The sequence below is a fragment of the Melanotaenia boesemani genome, chromosome 22, assembly GCF_017639745.1.
Source record: "Melanotaenia boesemani isolate fMelBoe1 chromosome 22, fMelBoe1.pri, whole genome shotgun sequence".
In the NCBI taxonomy this organism is placed as follows: Eukaryota; Metazoa; Chordata; class Actinopteri; order Atheriniformes; family Melanotaeniidae; genus Melanotaenia; species Melanotaenia boesemani.
This window is the reverse complement of record NC_055703.1, coordinates 15421411-15443058: the sequence shown is the minus strand read 5'-3', so window position 1 is coordinate 15443058 and position 21648 is coordinate 15421411. Positions and strand designations below refer to the sequence as shown.

General features: G+C 36.5%; 1 protein-coding gene across 2 annotated transcripts in view; it reads right to left on the bottom strand.

Annotated features, from left to right (window-relative positions):
• fig4a (FIG4 phosphoinositide 5-phosphatase a) overlaps positions 1-21648 on the bottom strand; it is a 46363-nt gene that overhangs the window by 20114 nt on the left and 4601 nt on the right. For both annotated transcript variants that reach the window (XM_041976146.1, XM_041976145.1), the window contains 13 exons: positions 20901-21057; positions 19717-19767; positions 19133-19296; positions 18217-18345; positions 15769-15869; positions 14438-14600; positions 12986-13083; positions 9080-9213; positions 8655-8771; positions 5783-5828; positions 5158-5306; positions 4788-4954; positions 207-345 (listed from right to left, as the gene is read on the bottom strand). In XM_041976146.1, coding sequence (XP_041832080.1) covers positions 207-345; positions 4788-4954; positions 5158-5306; positions 5783-5828; positions 8655-8771; positions 9080-9213; positions 12986-13083; positions 14438-14600; positions 15769-15869; positions 18217-18345; positions 19133-19296; positions 19717-19767; positions 20901-21057 — 1615 coding nt within the window. The remainder of the gene's footprint in view (positions 1-206; positions 346-4787; positions 4955-5157; positions 5307-5782; positions 5829-8654; positions 8772-9079; positions 9214-12985; positions 13084-14437; positions 14601-15768; positions 15870-18216; positions 18346-19132; positions 19297-19716; positions 19768-20900; positions 21058-21648) is intronic.

Here is a 21648-nt window from a genome sequence, read left to right as displayed (position 1 = left end):
CATGTGTTAATCCTTTGTGAGTGCTTCCACACAAAGCCATTTAATGAGCACAAAAACAAACAAAAACTTCCACAACATAAGGGGAAACCAAGAGTTTTATGCTTCATCATGCATAGAAATAGGTTTTGATACAATTACATTAGTGTATTCAGATGCAAGTATATTTATATCAGATGGCGGGGATCTGTGTATAAGTGTATGCCTACCTGCGTCTGTCATGGGGGAGGGCCATGGTGCTCTTCTGATGCAGATAGAAATCTGTGGGCAGCTCCCACAGGTGTGGCTTACACTCTGATGGCTGGTAGACTTGGAGGAACAAGTTGATGGCGTCTTGTCTGTCAGCATCTGAATGATTCAGGAAGATTCATTATTAACAGCATTATCACATCATGATTAAAAAAAATGTTTGTTTGCTAGTGTGCCACTTCCATGCTGAGGGAATATACACTAAAAAGAAAAAAGATAAAAACAAAAAAGATAAAAACGAAAAAAAAAAACAAAACAAAAAAACAACAAAACAGGGGATAGGAAATCCATTTTATTGTTTTGGACAATTAATTTCTCAATTCATTTTAGTCTTACTATAATCTCTCAAAAACTAATGTCAGCTTAAACCCTGTTTCTTCTGCAGATAAAACACGTTAAATACCAGTCAAATCACACTAGCTCATAACGCCATCCAGGAGGTTCAATGCTTCAAAGACACCTTTCAACAGCTACTTATATTGTGCAGAAATGGTCTGCAGTGCACTGACGCCTATTAATGAAATCTCGGTAAAGTAGACCTCATCACGGGTCCAACTCACATCAGCAGCAGAGGTACTCCTAAATGCTCTCCTAACTAAATCTAAACATGTTTGGCAACGAATGTGTGTTGAGATAATCCCTTTAAATGTTTGTGGGTTCAGCTTGTAGCACGTGTTTTCCTGCTGCCCAGTTTGATGTCATTTAATTCAAACAACTGTGCGGCCACGTGTATGCTGAACCGGCAGTCACATCGGATAATAAAAAAACTAAATTGAGTGTTATTAAAGCATGCCACAAAGTCCTTTCCCCATCTAATTTTCAGGCTGAGATTCATTCAGTTATCACCAGTTAAAAGCAAAGGATGGCAACATGCACTATGAATGGAATGAACATGTACTAAATAAGTCATTTAGTGTTATCTGAGCATTAAATTGTATAGAATCTACACCAGTAATTCAAGGAGCTGCAGAGCAAATGGCACCATGTACTGAATTTTTCTGTTTCAAAGGCCTGTAAGTCAGGGAATTGCTGTAGAGTGCTTGGAAATTATGTAAAAGCATGTGTCATTTACTGCAAGAAAAGCATTTATGTTTACTTTCCCAAAACACAATTAAATGTGCCAAGTAAAGCCTAAAAATTAAAAATACAAACAGACCTTGTTTCCTGCCAAGTTCCTTCACAACACTGAATAATTAAAACAACAATAAGTGGTCACTGCACTTGCTACAAGTCATTCACACATTGTGAAGTCACTGATTTTAATTAAATTTCTTTTATGAAAATAAGCGTCTTTTTCAGATAACATTCTCAGTCATTTTCAGATTCTGTGTGAAACAACCTTAGAGATTACACACAAAACGTTTGACCAGAAAGCAATCACTCAAACAGAAGATCATCCTTCTGGGAACTTATTTTACCAATGAGAATATGCTGTTTCTGTTTCCAAGTTTTGTTTTATCTGACCAAGTTTTAAGATACAATAAGTTTTCTGATCTTACCTCAAATCAATTAGATCAGGATAGAAGAAAACATACACTGAGCAACAAATAAAAAGAGAGCACTTCGTAGTTGTTTTGGTATGGAAAAAATATTGCCAAGTTTTTCTTCTAAAAGACATGTTGAAAAGTTCATCTACTCATAAAACTGAAATTGAAACTGACATGAAACTGATTTTCCACATTTTGTAGCACACCCTCCTATAAACACACACAGAAACAGACTTTGTTGTCAAACTGATGGGCTTGACAACTGAAGGGAAAACATATTAAAATGTGTGCTTATATATATATATATATATATATATATATATATATGCGACTTTTTAGACAGACAGACAGACAGACAGACAGACAGACAGACAGACAGACAGACAGACAGACAGACAGACAGACAGACAGACAGACAGACAGACAGACAGACAGACAGACAGACAGACAGACAGACAGACAGACAGACAGACAGACAGACAGACAGACAGACAGACAGACAGACAGACAGATAGATAGATAGATAGATAGATAGATAGATAGATAGATAGATAGATAGATAGATAGATAGATAGATAGATAGATAGATAGATAACAAGCCATCTTCCAGCCCTCATTTTTACCTGACATCTTGTAGATGCTGTGTGCTCTCTCAAACACTAATAACATGCTTTATGAGTTAGCGATTCAATAGCTATGTGTTCTTACAAAAAATGTCAGATAAATAAATAAAGATCTCAGGAAAGTGCATCAAATTATGGAAAAGGGCCAAATGTGTCTTCCTTGATTTTTCAAAGTATCATGGCTACTGTGTCCATAATTTCACAGATTGCTTTTTCACCTGTGTTAATCCTGAGAGTATGACTGAAAGTAATACAGAGTTATAAGGCAAAAGCTTTCAAAATGGGTTGTAGGCTCCACATTGGACCAAAGAAGGGTTTCAATTTAGTCTGCTACGTAAATCCCTAGTCTTTTCAACAATAGCAAAAAAAACCAAACAAACAAACAAAAAAAAACCCCACTAATAACAGCTAAAATCTTGTTTTTCAGTGTATGGGAAATTATTTAATCATCATTCAGATCTGGGTTAAATTACGCTGTAATAATCATGAGTATTTATTGGCTTCAGGTCCAGTTGGCACTGGTGCAAACATAACGCTCAAGTGCACATGTTAATATTCACGGAGGATGCTGCAGTCACCCAACAGCGGGCAATGAAACACATTTCCTGTCCCACACAGAGGTTCTGATACTGACAAGAACAACTCATGGACAATAAAAGAGACAAGACAAATCAATTTACCAGACAGCAAAACTGCTGGCAGCTCACTATGAGTCCTGCTGTGGGAGATGAGTTTTGCATTGCTTAATAGCAAACCAGTCTAATTACTGTGTTGCTGTGTTGATAATAAACATGCTAATACTGGCAATTAGAAAGGGCTTTATTAGCATGGAAGCATGCCTGCTAAAAAAAACTCAAAATCAAAAACTTTAATTGGTAGTTTAACTTGTGGTTGTCCAAACAACTGGCAAAGATCTTTAAAGCGGCAAAACTGATTTTGGCAGATTTTTGTACTTTGGTGCCCCCTAACCAATGCCAATTTGGCAGCCTGTGGCAGCTACCTTCTCTTACAAATGTAATAATGCATAGATAAATGAAAACAAGCATCTAATTGCAAGAGAAAAGGCTGACAGTAGACACCAGCTGATCCTACGTCAATTAGAGTTTTGAATGTTTTCTGTTCTCTCTTGTGAACTCTCTTAGCACAGTCCAGAGACTCATGTAGCAGCAGACATCCGTCTGGACTTTAAATCATAGGACCTGATACAGATCAAAGGATTAGATATTGACTACTTGTGTACTATATTTTCTGCTTGTGTGTGTGTGTGAGAGAGTGTGTGTGTTGGCTTATGTAAGCCTCTCCCACTTGACATTTCACTCTGGCTAAACAATCTGCTACTTTCCTGGCTTCTTTCTCCAACCAACCAATGATCCCATCTTTTGAAATTAAGTGTAAGACGACAAGAAAAAGCAAAGAAACGAGGGGGGCTGTTTACTAAGTAGGTCAAGCAGTACAGCTCAGTTTCTTCTGGCTTAATACACAATATTCCTCTTCACTTCTGGGGCAATGTGTTGTGAAAACACTTCTGTACATTCATCCATGTTTTCATACAGATACACTGTCTTTCATGACAAACTAGGGTGTCTTTTATCATAATGACAGGAATTACTAAGCCTTTAAGGTCAATAACTGATCAGAAGTTACATCTCAGTTGCAAATTGGCTGTTATAAAAACGCATGTCAAGTTAAATAATAAAACAAAAAACAAAGTTTAACAATTAAATACATTAAAAAAAACTTAAAATGTGCCTTTTTATATCTGTGACTATAATCAAAAGTTTCCATAAAAGCTATAATTGCACAGTTTACACTGAAGAGCTTAGCTGCTAACTTTGTCATGCAGCTAAGGTTTTTTCTCATCCCTCTTCTTCTTTTCATATCAATATATAGTTTATATTCATATTCTTGTACTCTCAGTGTTTGATGTATAAATCAAGAGATCCTGAAACACAAAGGGGTACTGTTACCTTTAGATTGCTTTGGGATGAAAGGCTGGTCTATCTTGACGGCTATGTATGTTTCTCCTTTTCTGGACACTCTTTACTAGCAAATTATCTACTATTTCTATTAAAAACAAAAAAATACAACAAAATATGAAGATAAAAAAAAAGTAGTATGTAACTATATGATTGATAGTTATAAATGGGGTCAGGGGGGTTGTCAGGATTTTGCTACATTAAAACTGGGTATTTCATTACAAGCTGAATGTATTTTCCAAACATAAATATTTGACTGGACAGTGTATTATCTGAATGTGATGTAGAGCATTAGGTGTTTGTGTATGGAAAAGGTTGATGTGTTTACAGCAGTCGACAACGTGACAGTGGATACGGTTTTACTATTTTAGTTTGGAGTCTCAGGATAAAAGAGGAAGAGGCAAATAAATACATACTAAATATTTTGTGCTTGCAAGCATCTGTGTGACACACACCTGAGAAAGCATTGCTGTAGTACCGTGACAGTGTCTGCATGATGTCCTTGGAGTGCTGCGTCCAGGGTGCAATCTTGCGGTAGGTCTTCACTCTGTGGACAAGCTGAGAGCCGCCATACTGCAGAGATAAAGTGTCTCCATGGTCCTCATACAGCTCTTCAAACAATCTGAACCACATGAGACAGAGGAAAAAGAAAAACATCTTGGCATCATATTAGTTGCTCAACATACATGATTTTAATTGAGTCAGTACTGAATGAAAATTTTTCAGTCATTGATCTTTTTACCACAACTGGACAAAAAAAAAGCACATGCACACATTAACAAAAAAATTTAATGCTTGATTGGTGGAAAAGGATATGAGCTTTACCTCACACAGTCTGTGTCAAACTGCAGCTTGGGCTTGTCAATCATTCCCAGAGCATAGAGTTGATAAGCCAGCGCACACTTGCCCACCATAAACTGGGCTGTATTGGTTCGGTCCAAACAATCCACACAGTTGGTCCGCAGCACACCAGTCTACAAGAACAGAGACTTAACGGATCTACAAGATGTCTACATGCTGTCAAAAACAAGATATGAATTATATGAAAAGAAAAGTTGGAACACAGTAACAAATAACCTAAATGAGAATGGAAATATTGCAAATAAGAAAAATTAAAAAGTAACTCGACTGTAATAGTTTTAGCCTAGTTTTGCAGATATTGCTATAAAAGTAGAGAAGCTTTTACATGAAGACAAAAGCTATTGGCTTGTCTGAGAAAAATCACTACTCTGAAACATTGTGTTATTTGTATGTTTGTGACTGATTGTTTTTTTACTGCTGGCTGTACAACAAATTGCCCTCACGGGATAATAAAGATTCCTTGATTCCTTGATATGTGGTTATATTATCAGTTGAGTCAACAGTTTTCTCTCTATTGCTTCTTTTAAAATTCACACGTACAAAAAGCTGCCAAACAAATGGCAACAAATTTCTTCTCTATGTAACATACTTGCAGACGTCCACGGGATGTCACGTATCCACCAACATCTTCCCACCTGCAGAAAATGGCATCAAACTTGAGAATGTGAATAAAGTCCTAGGGAAAAACAGGCTTAAATTGCATATAAAAATGCTGCTCTTCTGCAAAGACATTTTCTAGTCTGTGTTCATGTGCATGGTCAAGTGGGATTATTACTCTGGTCATTGCTATAACAACATCTTAAGACTAACCAAAGTGGAATAAAATACAGATAAAAACAATAAAAAACAAAAGAGTGCAATTAGAGAGTATATATTCAGTAAACAAGCTGAAATATACACAGATGTAAACAATGAGTCACAAAGTACTTGGTACCAACTGTGCGGTCGATCACACCCTTCTATTTTATTTATTAATAGGCTTTAATTCACTCTTATTTATCTATATATTTTCACATGATTGATGACAGCTGACAGTGGCACAGAATTCATAGTAGCCCTTGCAGACTTTGAATTCAGACCAACAATGGCTGAAATCCGTCATCTGTTATCCACGAGAATGTCAGCTGACGGTTTCCAGAAAACTGTTGCACAGACTGTGGGACTGGCCAGGTGCAAACGCCTCAACAGGAATGGAAATACAGCATATACTGAGATGCAATCACTGAGCTCTGTGATGACAAAAGATGACAAATCTATCAACTTCCTAACCAGACTCACAAAGGTTTCTGATCAGTATGGGGGCATCAGCCATCCCTCAGACCCAGACAACAAATGGGAGATACCATACCATACCATTTTATTTCTAAAAAATTTAAAAAACAACATCTGACCATCTGAACATCAACAACAGCTGACCAAAGTGCTGTACAATAAATTAAAAAGAGAAAAAAGCATAAATAAGGATAAAAAAAAAAAATCAGCTATGTTTTGAAGTGTGGCTGAAGGTTTAAAACAGTACCCAAAAAAAGACTAAATAAAAAATGTGTGCAGGATTATATACTGCAATGGACTGTTATTCTTTATTGTTTATTGGCAACTTTTCAGCAAAGCTATGTTAGTCATTTTTCAAGGTCTAATACCATCTAATAAGCTTTTGAAGTCTGAAAACAGATGCTGAGCAGCTGCACTTCTGACTTTGTCTCTCTCAGTCCTTCCAATCCATTTTACTCTTCTCAAAAGGTAAAGACTGAAGAGAAACTGCCCCACACAATACAACAGATACCAGAGGCCCGATTATGCTTGATGCTGAAGATACGCAGACGAATGGACACTTTAGTTCATGTCCTGTGTCGTTTACATGCATAATTTGATCCATTATCGTGGGCCTTGCGGATCCGTTGCTTGACGCAGTAAACAGCACAATACCCACGGAAACCACATTGTCAGTGTTAAGGAGTATAGCTGACACGCGACCAGCAAAAGGAACAAAGCAGAGAAGAAAACGAGGAACACGAAGAAGAAGAAACAGGAGAAGATGACAAGGGCAACAATTGTAGACATATGATGGGAGCTTTTGAAGAAAGGCTGTGTGTGTGTGTCGGGTGGTGGCAAACAACTTTACAGTGGTTCATTACAACCACCAACTGGTGTCTGAAACTAACGTCAGAACACGGACGTGAACTCTGAACTCAGCACTGCCCATTAGTGGATGAATTGACTTAATCATGGCAACGTAAAGACATGAAACTATGAGAGTGGCGACATATGACAACGTTTTAACTGGACGTACCTTTTTATGTATGTAAGGGAGCATAAATGGGGCTTAAGGAGTAAATTTTCTTCATTGCATGAACTCAATGACCTGACTGAAATGAACTAGCAAAAATAATTAAACCATATTAACAGATGCTGAAGGAATACAATGAAGTGAATGAGAATATTAAAAAAATAAAATAAATAAAAATTCAATCATCTTGATTACACAAGGGAAATGTCTTTATGTGATGAAGGATAGAGGTGCCGTAATATGTTTATCCTTCTAAATGCTTGTGAGGGTTGAGTTTCTGTCTGAATGTAAGCTGTTGCTGTGTGTAAGAATGAGCATGAAAGAACGAGTGATATAGTGTTTTGTAATTCACAAGAAAGGGTTAGTCGTTGGGTTATGTAACAGAATGGCAATAAGAGGATGAAAGTGATTAAATACACAAACAATGAAGGAGCCATGCTCCATGTACATGGACGGCAGTCTACTCAGCTCATTAGCAGAAATCTCTCTGCAATAAACCTGTCAATGGACATAATTTCCATTAAAAATTAATATCTGGAGGGTTTGGAAATTAAGCAATGTCTTAGTATGATTCTATGTGTGCAAAAATGAATAAAGCCTTGACTTCAACTCTTTTTGTGCGTAAAATAAAAGATGGTCTTTCTCTTTCATATTTTTTCCCCACAGTAGTGCACATTCTAACACAGTTTTCACTTCAACTAATTCAGTTGTTTTACCATGATAACACACCATATAAGATGCTTTTTTTAGTATTATAAAGACACACCATGAGCTATTTCCAGCCATACAAACCATGTATGGAAATTCTTCGCTCTGACTAGAACTTCACATATAATCTCATATTAAGTAGATTAAAAGCTACCAGATGTGGCTGTACAACTATTTTTTTGAGTATTATGATGAAAGTATATAATCAAAAACAAGGTACAAGAAAAAGTTTAAAGCGCTCATGATATGATTAAGACTAAGATTTTTTTTTGGAGTTTGATAAACAGTGGAGTAAGACTTTAAACTATTTTATTACTGTTTTATGTAAAAGAATAAAATAATTTTATTTTGATTGCATGTAAGAGCTGACTAAAAGTATAAAACTTTTCCAACAATGTGTGTTAATTTGTACTTTATTTTCATGGGGAATAAAACACCCAATAGTACAGTATGGGAAAGGACTCACCTGTCATCTGGTCGGAGGGTGTGACAGTAGAAGTCGGAGCGATTAATGAAGAAACCTGTTCGCTTGACAACATTCTCTGCTATCATGCTTAAACGGTCCAAAACATTGCACAGTTTGCTGAAAAAGAAAAAGAAATTGGAAATCTCATACTGATGTCAATAAACATAAAATTTTGTTTTATTATTTTTTTTTTTATATACAAAAGACCAATTTAGGAGCTATTCATTTTTAATGTCCATCCAGCTCAGGGCTTATTTTATTTAGGCATGGTGGAGTTCAGCATGCTCAGATTGAACTTAAGTCTAATGATAAACATTAGAAGAAAGGTTTTTTAAACTTTTTTTTTATTACTTTTGACATAACTAAAATTAACTGTGAAAATCTTGTGTTATTTAAGCTCACTACATTGTCAGACAAGTTACAACCTCTTGGTGTAGCGAGCCATGTCCCAGGCGATATAGTCAATGCAGTGGTCTGGAGGGAGGAACTGATTGAGGTTGATCACAGCTGGGTAGAGCTCTTCACTCAAAATTTTCTCATGTTTCCTTTTTTCACGTTTCTGTAAAAAAACAAAAAGAGACGTGGTCTAAGTCACATGCATAACTAGTGCCATCAACAAAGAGCTGAGAAAAGTTTAGATTTAAGTGATTTTAAGGCCTAGAATCACAGTACAACTCTGCCTGCATGAAAAGTTGCCATGACGACAGGAGAAAATATAGTCAGACATAATTTTCTTTATCTTTTACCTCTGATGTATTCACCAAGATTCTTTTATGCCTTCTCCACAAAGAGCTCAGTAAAGAGACAAAGCGGCAAAAAGCAATTTACAGGTTTAAAGCAGGATCTTGACATATAGTTTTTGAGGAAGCACTGCAAGTGCTGCAATGTGTTTGAGCTTAAAAATCAACAATCTTTCTCCAAATTGAGTCACTACACCTTTAGAGAATTTGATGTTTTGGAAAAGGTCTGAATTGTGCAACTCTTCAAACTTTTTTGGCACCATTTTTGCCAAATTTATGCCACTGAGTGAGCATGAAGTAAAAGTAATTATTTTCTTAGCATAACTACATGCAGTCCATTAAGATCTCTGTGTGCACCTCCATTGTGTCTTTATGGTCGATCACCCTGGGTGATAATCAGCATGGATGCATCATTAAGCAGCTCACATTCACATTCGCACATTCAGCAGCAGCAAAGCAACACAGCAACCCCTGCATTTCCTCATCCACTCCGCAGAGCAGAGTCACACAGGCTGGCACACACGCACACTCAGTCACACTTTCTAAGTGCAAAGGAGATAATACAAGTATCTCAGTACAAGATACAAAATACAAGTACGCTACATGTGAATATACACTCACAAAAGCCTCAAGGGAGAAAGGCATAAACCAGGAAACGTCACAGTAGAAATTGGTGGTTGAAAGTGCAGTCACAGATCGCGAGCAACATGTGGCACAAGCACATGGAAGCAAAGAGAGGCTGTGGTCTCCATGACAATTTAAATGAGCACAGTGATTATTTTAACAGAAAGTTTGCCAGATTAAGATAATTTGTTTAATGTTTATTAATGCTTTCCTCATTCACTCCACATGACGTTAAAACTAACATGTTTTTTTTTTTAAAGTAAAATATCTCTCAAGACAAAAAGTTATTTTAAAATGAACATTTAAACAAAGTGACTGTATTTAACTCCACTTGTTGTAAAAGACGTTCACATGCTTGGCCATGTGCGTTGCTTTCTGTTCCTCTCTTACACACTCAGAAACATGTGGCAACCCCTAATAACATCATGCACATACCCCAGACAAGGCATGACATTCACTGACCCCACCTGGGAGAGCTGGACTGTCAAGGTTTTATGGTGAATTTTCAATTCTTCCCCATTTTTGTCTCTCTGGGATAAGTATGAGGATGTTCTATGAAAGGAAGATGGGGTGGGGGGAGGATATGGGGGGGAGGGTCCCTCCCTTATTCCCCAAGGTCTACAAATTTCACATGGCTCTGGCTTGTGCAGACCTGCGATTGGTCCCTCATCTCGCAGCTCCCCTTGTGAGTGACAACGTGAGCTTGAAATTCAAGCTACAAATTATACGGCTGCATGCTCGATAGAAGCAGTCTAAGATGATGCACGTTTGGATTAAAACAAGAAGAAATTTAATTCTGTTTATACATATTTAGAATCTGTATATGAATCTGCATTCCCGTGCAATGCTTTAGTAATTTTATTTTAAAATCTAAAGGTTAAAAACATTTATTCATAGCTTTAAACTTTATAATTATACTTACTGCAGCATAAGGCAGGAAAAAGAGAACGGTTTCTTTTTTGTGTGCAGGGGATGCTCCTTTCTTTTATTAAAGCATGTCTATTTACACAATAATGCAAAGATCAATAATTAAGGTGGAATTTCAACAGCTGGTGATTACAAACCACTGGGGAAATCTCTCGTAACGAAAAGGGCCTAATAACTAATGTCCAGTGTCAATCAAGTGCTTGGCAGACTAAACGTCTCACCTTGCTTTATTATACTTGTTGAGTGATTCCACAGGCAGGGTACATTTCAGATATAAAATATTCATGAAGAGTTTCTTACATACTCCACACACTAAAATGCTAATACTCTGAATCAAAATTAAGACAATTTTTTTTTTCTTACAATATACAGAGTTTTTTTGGTCATGTTTGGCAAATGCTTCTAAATAATTATTGGAATAAGAGAAGCAGTAAAGTAGAGCAACTACAACTCTGGAATATTTGAACATAACCACGTGAGACATGTTTCTAGATTTTTATAACAATGTTATCCTTAAAATACTCTGTTCTGTGATGTGTCCTTTAGGAAGATGTTAAACACTAAATAAGTGTAGTTGAAGTCATCTCTTCATCCCACCAACATCATCTTCACAGATAACACAATCGTGGTTGGACTAATCAACATTTGAGATGAGACAGCTGACAGGAGTGAAGTCCACAGACCAGGCTGGCTGCATGGTGCAGAAGAACAATCTGAACCTGAATCCTTCCAAAACCAAGGAACTTAATAGACTCTTGCAGGAATCATGCAGACGCCCTCTCCAGTGGAGAGTGACTTTCTAACATTGCTCTGTTGAGACGGCACTTTCACACTGCATGTCTTCATAGTATGGTAGTTCCTTGGCAGCACATAAGAAAACTCTTCAGAGCACAACACAGACAACACAGCACAGAAAATAAGCCTACTCAGTCTCTACTTATTCCATGGAACGCTCTCAGCAGAACAGTAAGAGTCAAAGATGTTAAGAAATAAGGGAGACTTTATATAGCCACCAATTTCAATCACTTTTATAAGGCAGTTCGCCTTTGCACATGTAAACAAAGGCTTAACAATTAAGTGAATATTAATTTTGTTTACAATTTTGGCCGTTAACAGTAATGAAAAAAAGTTTGTGCTACATTCCATCATGCAACAATAGAGCCAGAGGCATCCAGGTGACACCCAGAAGAGCTTATTTTATTGTTATGATATATAGCAAGGCCTCTGGGAAAGGCAAGAACTCAGTAGGCAAAGCAACTGAAGTGCTTTTGGAAAATATTCAGATTATTCTGCTTTCTTTCATATACCATCTACCTCATTAAGTTCTTCCATGAGATCAAGGATATGCAAGCTTAAGAGGAAGCAGGAGGAAAATTGGAGCATTTCAGGCAGAAGTCCCAAGAGGTGCTGCAGCAATGCATAATAGGAGAAAAGTAATGTGTTTTTTTTGTTTGTTTTTTGTTTTTAAACACTGTATAGTTATTCTTGTAGAGACCATATAGCAATCGATGATGTCATTAACAGCCAACAACGTAATACCTGCCAATAAAGTAATCATTTTGGCAGGTTTTAAATATAATTAAGCCAATAACGTAATAACTTGCCAATAATGAATTAAGTTTATTATAAGTTTATTCCACTATTGGCAAGTTATTATGTGGCTGGCTTTATTTCATCTAAACCTCCCAAAATGATTACAGTTTTGGCTGTTATTACATTATCAGTTGCTACAGACCGTCAAAACAAATGTATGAACATGCAAGTGAGCCTATCACGGGTGCTTTAAAATTCACCAGAGTAAAACATTTGTGTGTAATTTAAGTGTGTAATGTATGTGAAAGTGAACTTTACATTCAAAGAGATTGTACCTAATCAGTCCATTCTTTACTATGCAAAACATGAAAGCAGTCTTTGATAATGTTGATTAAATGTGTTTTAGAAACTCACTGTGGAGTGTTTCTATGTACTGTGATGCGTTCACATGTGTTATGGAAAAGAGGAACTTGAAGGTTTAAATGAATTTTTAGGAATATCAGTTACCTTAACAAGGTTCAGGATGATAATAGGTGAGCCAAAACGCTGAAGCATTTGGTCAAAATGGAGGGCAGCTACATGGGCATATGGGTCTGCTTGGTCCACTAGATAAAAGATAAAAAAAAAAAGATTATAAAGTTAGGGAATGTGCATCTTAGACAAGTTTTTTTTTTTTAAATCATAATGCATTCAAACCAATTTTCTTCATTATACACAATTTTTTAGTTAAACAAATCTTTACTCTTGGAAAGTATTCTCATTTTCCTTTGCAAGTTTTAATCTGAAGGAGACTAACTGTATTTCCTGCCTCCATCTGCAACACAGGCTAAACAACACATCTGCAGCTTGACCAAAAACTGGACAAGAGAGACTGAATGAGTGTATAGATAAGAAGATATAGTTCAGATCGATCAGCAGTTTATTTCACACTGAAGTGTGGAAACATCTCAAAACTGAAACACAAGCTCACAGTGTTTAACTTCACCTTATAACATTTCACCATAATTTCTATTTATTATTTATATATTTCTATATTCATTGCCTTTAAGAGTCATGGCAGATATTGGCCAATGGGCATGGAGCAGTATTGACAGCTGTCTGCATACACATTATATTATACCTCTGCTACAGCAGAGGTATAATATAATGTGTATGTACAACAATACCAACATCACACTGTGTCAGACCTAACAACCTAATGGTATATTGTTCGAGCAAAATTTCAGAAATGTCAGATAAGGACAGAAATCTTCATATAAGCATCAAAGTGGGAGAAGGACGGTGAGGAAAGTAATACACAGAGGGATCTTAGGGACACGCTCAGTGTCCATCTCAGACAGATAAATGTCATCTGGGGATGAATATGAAGGGAAATAGGAGAGAAATAAGATTATGATTTAATACAGGCATTGTACACAAGCAAGCATCAGTGTATTCCAGTGTATACGTGCACAGAAACACACAGCGGTTTCTAGTGCCATCAGTCTCAAGGACCTGATCACCTCCCTCTGGTGCTGGTTTTGTGTTTTTATCCTGCTTATAATGAGACTGGAATGGATACAAAGATGAAAACCAAGAGGGGGTCATCCTGCCCTTATCTTACTTCTCTTTTAAATTTCTTTTTCTCTCTGTGCCAGTGGTTGAAAATAACAGTATTAGTACAAACTCACTCTCTTATTTTAATGTAGTTTTCAAATTATATCCCTTTTCTCCCCAAGCAAGGTCATTTCTGGTTGTGGGGAGATAATTGTGGATAGCACAGCAACATTTTAAACTTGTGCCACTTTGTCTTCTCTTTACTTCTTTAATTACAGCGTACAATTTATTCTTCCTAAAGCAGGAGAAGTCCCTGTTATACACAATTTATCACATAAGGTTGGATTATTTAGCCAAATATTTCTGACACTGGAACACTGAGTAAACACAATAGATGAAAACATTTTGGAACAGTTGTCTTACATCTTATTGGGGGTTTTGGCATCATGGTGGAAATGTCCTGAGACCAGTAGAGCGGGACTGAACCTCGGACCTGGACATATGAGGAATAGCTTCCCGCTGTGAAAGACATAACTGAGGCGTCGTGGACAATCTGTTCAGTCTCTACCTCATTAGCCACGTCCCCCTGCAAAAAATAAATAAGCAAATATGTTTTGTTTTTTTAATAAGACAAAGGGGGGGAAAAGTCATGAACAAGGTTTAGAATAGCAACAATTTCAAGCTGAGGGGTAAAATTGGAAAATCTTCCAAAACCATGGAAAAATAAATAAATAGAAAAGAATAGAAATATTTTTTCAGCATTTAAATGTTATGAACAATTAAGCCAATGTGGATTAAAATACCTTGGAGTCTTCAGTAAAAAGAAAAAAAAAGTGCATCCCCTTTTTAGACATAGAGTAACCCCTAAGGGGTGAGAAATGCATGTGAGAAAACATGAAATTATTTTAGACTGAGTTATGATACGATATGATAGATATGATAGAATACGATATGTATATTATAAAATAGATGGTATAAATCTCTGGATAAGCAGACAGCTACACTTACAATACACTCATTACACTAAATAAGTTGTTATAAGTATAAGGACAATTTAATTCTCTGTGATTGTTCTGTTATTGTTCCACTGTTTTTATCCCCTAATCATCATGTCCTATGTTATATTTTACAGTTAAATTCCTTTTTAAAGAGAGAATGCAAGACAAAAGTATACTGACTTGGATATATATATATATATATATATATATTAAAAAATATATTTAAAAAAACAATGAAAAATGGTTAGTTTGGGTGCAGGTGTACCACTGAGCTGCATCATCTCTGCTTTTAAAAATACTCTATAAGCATCTTAAAACTGAGGACACTAGTTGTGTTTGCAAAGTGTTTTCCCACTCTTACTTGAGATTGGGTCAAAAGAAAATTAGTGTACAGTAATTAAATCCAGACAATATGTACACAAGATTTGATCTCTGAAATGAATTAAGAGTTCAGCCATCACTCAACATATTAAAGGTTGTCCAAAAACACTACTTTATCTGCTCTCTAAGGCAGAAATTACTGAAATTCGAGTCAAATCATTTCTCAGTATAGCAGTACAAAAAGAGAGAGGAAAACTTCATTTGTGTGCAAAATGAATCCTTCCTCCCACCACCCAGCCACACAGACACTTATAAATACTGAAGAAAGATGCAGTGGTTCAAATTAACCCCCTGTGAGAGTCATCTCAATCATCCTGGTGGCCTCAGTCTTGTCTTAACCATCTATTTGTCCTGTTGCCTTAGCAACTGCTTTACCTTACAGTTGGCACCTCTTTTCAGGAAGCGGGTCCCTGCAAATTTGCTGGAACGTCTTGCAATGAGGGTGATGTGAACTGGTCGACCGTAGATCAGTAGTTCTGTAGTTGGTGGGTAAAGGAGGAATAATAATAAAAAAAATAACAATAATAACTAGAAACACTCCACGAGTGCAGGCTTCTTCCAAGCCATAGGGTCACCCACCTCAGAAAGACAGAAAGACTCAGAAGAAAAACCTCAAAAGGCCCATCTGCGCACCCAGTACCCTATAATTTGAACCGTCTGGACCACAGATCTAGATTATAAACATGATCCGAGTCAATGGATTATAACATCTACCATGAGGTCATGTTGTAAATTTTTTTTAATATATACCAATGATTTTGGGCATTATCTGATGAGTTAGAAGCTGTAATGGCTAAATTACTGTATCCTTCCAATAGTAAATATTCCTTTAAAAAGATTCCTGGATCCAGATGCTGATCCGGATCACCCCCAAAATGTATTCCATTTCTGACATTTTCTGAAAATGTAATCAAAATCCATCCATAACTTGTGGATGTTGCTAACAGAGGTTATAGGAATAATAATATTAAAAACACATCAGCACAAGGGCAAACACACATACAAACATACTCAAAATATATAAAAAAAAATTTAAAAAAAACTTCCATCTCTACTTTGCATGTTAAACTAGTGGAAACCAAACATTTTAAAATGAAAACTAGTTTCTTAAATGTATTACATATTTGACAAAGGGAAAAAAGAAACAATTACCACAAATGTCTGAGTCTGTGTTTGACATCAAACATATTTGTGATCACATATTACAGAAATACCTCTCAGCCGAAACATGGTGGCCATAAAAAGGTTCTTAGAGGGGCAACATATGATTTTGGAAAAGCAGCAGCAACTCAGACATAAACAAACAGGCAAAAGTCACAAGTGAAGCCTAACATGCAGCTTCCCAAACATTAGATAAAACAAGCTGATTTGTAATTGGATTGTCTTCTTATCTGTGTGGAAGTTATTTTTTCTTTTAAACTTAGGAAAGTCTGTTATTCAGTGGAGGAAAAACTTTGCTCACTTTAAATGAGATGCACATATATTTGTGCAGGACTGGACTGTCTTGAGAAAACAGAGCTTATGAGTAGAGGGAGGTGGTGGGAGAGAGGCCGGGCCCGCTGGTCAATGCATCAATACACTGTTACATCCTCACATAACAAATAGATGTTTTTCACTGTATAATCATTTCTTCTGTATATGTGGAACATTTCCAAGCAGAGAAATGTCTTGCATGTCATCTAACTGCATGCACTTCAGTTGTTCCCATCTGCTACAATCCTTTGTGTTCAACCTATCTGCTGAGTCTTGTCAAACTGTAGCCATCGGCCCTCACACACACTCAGGAAAACAGTGAAGGCCAAACAGTTTCTAGGGGCGGTCTAAACGCACCCACACATTGTTACTGTGGCAGCACACTGCCTGATAAGAGATCCAACAGTATTTTACAGTAAAGCACTCCTTTGTTCATCAATGTGGTGCATTCTTCTGTGAAAGCACAGGGACTGGAAAAACAAAAACACAAAGCTAGCATATGCATATTAACGAGCTGAAAATAAAGCATCACCATATAAACAAAGTAGTTTTTTTCACGGAAGAGTAAAAAGCCAAAATATTTTACACTCTTAATATGATTTGTACAAAGCAGACATGATGGTAAATGACTGGAAACTGAAGTTGGAGCCTAAGGCAATCTTTTACCCTCATCAATCTGAGTATTTACTCTCTGTAGCAGGAAAGCATGCATCAACATAACAGGAGCTTTTCAAAAGTCTAGAGGAAATTGATATATTTATCTAGAACCAGTTCACAAGTGTGCAGCCAGAACTTCCATTTAAAGTTAGCAAAGTTTAAGTCAGATTAAATAAGTCTTCCAAAGAAAAATGTACATAAATAAAAGACCAAGTAATTAGTCTGATTAAACCCTAGAAGATGCTGCAAGAGATGGAAAGATTATGTAAATACATCTGAATACCAATGCTTAAAGGCATTATAGTTTGTGGTGAATCAGACTCCTAGTCACAGTGTAGTCCACGTGTTCTGATGAAGGCTGAGCACAGCTCAACAAGTGATGCTGAGGCTAAGAGATGAGGAGTGTCGACACAGGACACAAGAGAAAAGATAAAGCTGTGTTCTTTGTTCATGTGCTCAGTGAAACCACTGTTGACATGTGTCACATCAAGCAACGTCTCAACAAGGTACTCTGAAGTTTGTGTGGCAATTAAATACAAGTGTTCTTTTTTTAAGTTTCTTTTTAAAACCCCATGGCAACTAAATGGATCGTGCCAACTGAAGAAAAACACACACACACACAGACAAAGACATGTGAATGAAAACAATAGCCACACATTATATGAAACACAACTGACACTGCTGAAAGGATACTCGACTGGCCACAAAAGCCATGGATTATATACATGAGCCAGTCCGGATGCACTATGTCCTTGACTCGCTCCAGGAGCTTCCCGTTCCACACGTACTTGTAGTACGGCTCGTTCTGCAGGCCATAAACCACTACAGTCAAAAAGAAAAACAAGCAAAACCACAGGATTATTTTACTAAACTGGGATCAGCCCAAATATTCACCCCGAAAGAAGTGATGCAGAATGTGCACTTTTTTTCTTTTTTTTTTTTTTTTTAGAAAAACTGATTTGTGTACAGTTAGGTTAGGTGTGCCTAACTTAACAGAGATGTACCCCAAGAGACTTGTAGCAATAAGGGTTGCAAAAAAGGGCTCTCTACAAAGGGTATACATATTTGATGCACAGTCCAGCTTTATGCTGTCTTTCTGTGAGTATTGTTATGCTTGTATCACAAGTAAAGGCCATCAAGTGAAGCAATCGCTGCTCCCCATGTCCCAATAAATTCATTTTATTCTAGCTTTCAACAAAATCGAAAATATATATTTTCAAGGCATTGAGCTTAATAAGAATTTTGCTCTATTCCCACTAAACCAGCTTATAGTTTGCATCTCAGCTTCTCATACTTCTGAGCAAATTAAAACACATTAAGTAGTAATTTATTAAGCAATACTGATCAACTGGCATAACATATAACATGGAGGGAGACTAAAAAGCTTAACTTTTTCTTCACTTTTTCATCCATCAAACTGACTGCCTAGCTAGCCCTATTCTCTAATGTCTGGCTTGCATGTAGCAGTCTATATGACCTGGGCCCCACCTCCCTGCTGAAATTAGAGTGCACTGCTTTTGCTGACTTCCCCGGTAAGATATTCTCCAGGCAATCGATAGAAAAAAAAAAAACATAAACAAAAAAGTCACATCGCTTAACTGCTGCTCACCTTGTGTAGGCAAACCCTCGTCTTCAAAGATGTCAAAGCTGTCATGCTTGCTTTGTGTGTGTACCCCTTCCTCAGAAGAGGGAGGTGATGACGACCACAGTTCATAAGGTCTTTGCAGCAATGTCAGGTTGTACTGTAGTGAGTGGCTCAGGTCATAGCTGTAGCTACAGGGCACAAAGGCAATATCATGTGAAACAAGTACAGACTGTACTGCTCCATAATGCAATTTAGAGCTGCTACAGAAATAGAGCTGCAAACCATTTTTTTTTCTTTTACATGAACAATAAGAATCATCAAACGCATCCTATGCTAAACCACATCAACTTGTTACCATGAAGTGCTTTTTTTCAACTAATGACTTATTTCTAAAGATGATAGATGTAGATTGAGATTTACAAGATACTTTTCTTCATTTTAAAAAGTATATCTCTGTCTTTCTTTTGTTTTAATAGTGCAAAAGCTCAGCAATTACTGCCAATAAAAGATCCAAAATATTCAATAACTACAACATATTCAACATTATTCCTGAGATGATCCACTGTCTTCTTTTGTTTCAGAGAAATTTGGGTAAAAATGTTTCTTACCTGAAGTAGAAGTTGCTGGAAAGGTCCACATTCTGGAAGATCCGCACATATCTGTAAAATGAAAACTCAGTAAATGTGCTTAATATGTCTAAAATAGTATAAGCTACTATTATGTGCAACAAAGAATGCATCATTGTGATTTATAAAGTAACGTTGTTTTTGTCTCATTGTGTTTAGAAATTATTTTAGTCAGAGGTAATGTTCAATGGACAGGGTGTTACAGCTCCAGTTCAGCTTCTGACTCAATGTTATTAAAGACAACAAATGTGTACATCCGTAGGCATCCAGTAAACAACAATCATGGACAGATGTATTTTCAAGATAATTTTTAGCATTTCTTAGAATAAATATTTCCCAGTAGTAACAGTGGTCTATTGTAGCATTTTCAAAAATACAACTTGTAATGTTTTTATAACATAAAAAGGAAACAATAGCTCTAATTTCCAGCTCTGTGCTTCATTCTGGGACTAAATTTGAATAGCTCTGTATGACTAAAAATATAAAAAGTCTAACCAAAAACCTATGTACCTTACACTGTCCATTCATGCAGCTTTTCAGTTGATCCTCTCTTCATTAAGCTTCTTGTTTTACTGTACATGCTATTTGACACACTGTTAAGCATTTTTTGTCTTGGAACTGCAATAAACCAGTGACAATCACAAAAAACGTTTGGCTGGGATTTCATGTCCAATAACCCCATGAAATCCCATGAGACTGTGGGAGAATTGGGAGAACATGAAAACTCCTCACAGAACGATGCTGGCTGCAGGTCTGAACCATGTACGTTTTTGCTGTGAGGCGACCGTGATGACCACCACACCAATTTTGCTATTATTAGTGTTTGAATGTGTCTTGTACAGTATTGTTGATGTAATCTGTCTGATCAGAACATGCAGACACATTTACCGCATAAAGAAATTCAAGATGAGCTGATGTCAGCGCAGCGTGAATAGAGATAAATGCTGGGATTATTTTGTTTACATCATTACATTGAAGGTATTTGAAGCTTTGGCTAAATTTTAAATAAACACCCTATACTGTAACAATAAATATCTTTAATGTTACATTTATAATGACAGTCTGTACCTGTACTTTATAATAGGTATGAATTACAAATGGAAGGTCTCAAGTTATATCTTTAAAAAGTATAATGGAAGGCTGTTATAAGGGGGAGAAAATAATACCTTGCTTCGTCAGGGTGCGTAACTCTGACTGAATCATTGGGGATGTAGATCATGGTGGTGTCTTCAATTTTGTAGATGGAGTGACCACCGATATCAGCCATCTTTCTGCGCTTGGTGATCAGGACAATGTAAAATCCCTCAAGAAAACGAACAAAACCTGTAAAGCCAAGATACAAGTGATACAACTGTACTTCAAAGAAAAATAATAATAAAAATAATTAACAAAACTCTGAAAAGGATGATTTGTAGTTCAACCTTTTTGTTGCCAGTCAATCAGATACAGCTTTAATATTACAAACCAGTGAAAAACATGACTAGCCTTGTTTGATCAAGAGTGCCTGTGAGTCATTTTCCACAATACTGCATATGGATTCAATCTATTTAGGCTTACATAATTAAAATATGGCCCAGAAAGTATCATGCGACATCATTAATGATTTGCTTTTAAATCTGGATGAGTTATTTTTTTGCAACATAAATGATCTCTATTTATTTTTAGACATGTTTAAAGTCAGCATCACTAGAGAATTAGTCACTTGGGAACATTTTTTCCCTAATGCCCTCTCTTGGACTAAATATCCATATTGGGGTAATTACTCTACTGTAAAATACCTCTGTCTCTTTTTCTTTTATTTTTTCACAGAGCACTTACAAGAAAAAATATACATCAGACATGAGCTGAAGTGTTAAAAAAAATAAGATGTCATTCATTGGATGAAGGCTAGCTAGCTAGTTTGTGAATTACAGC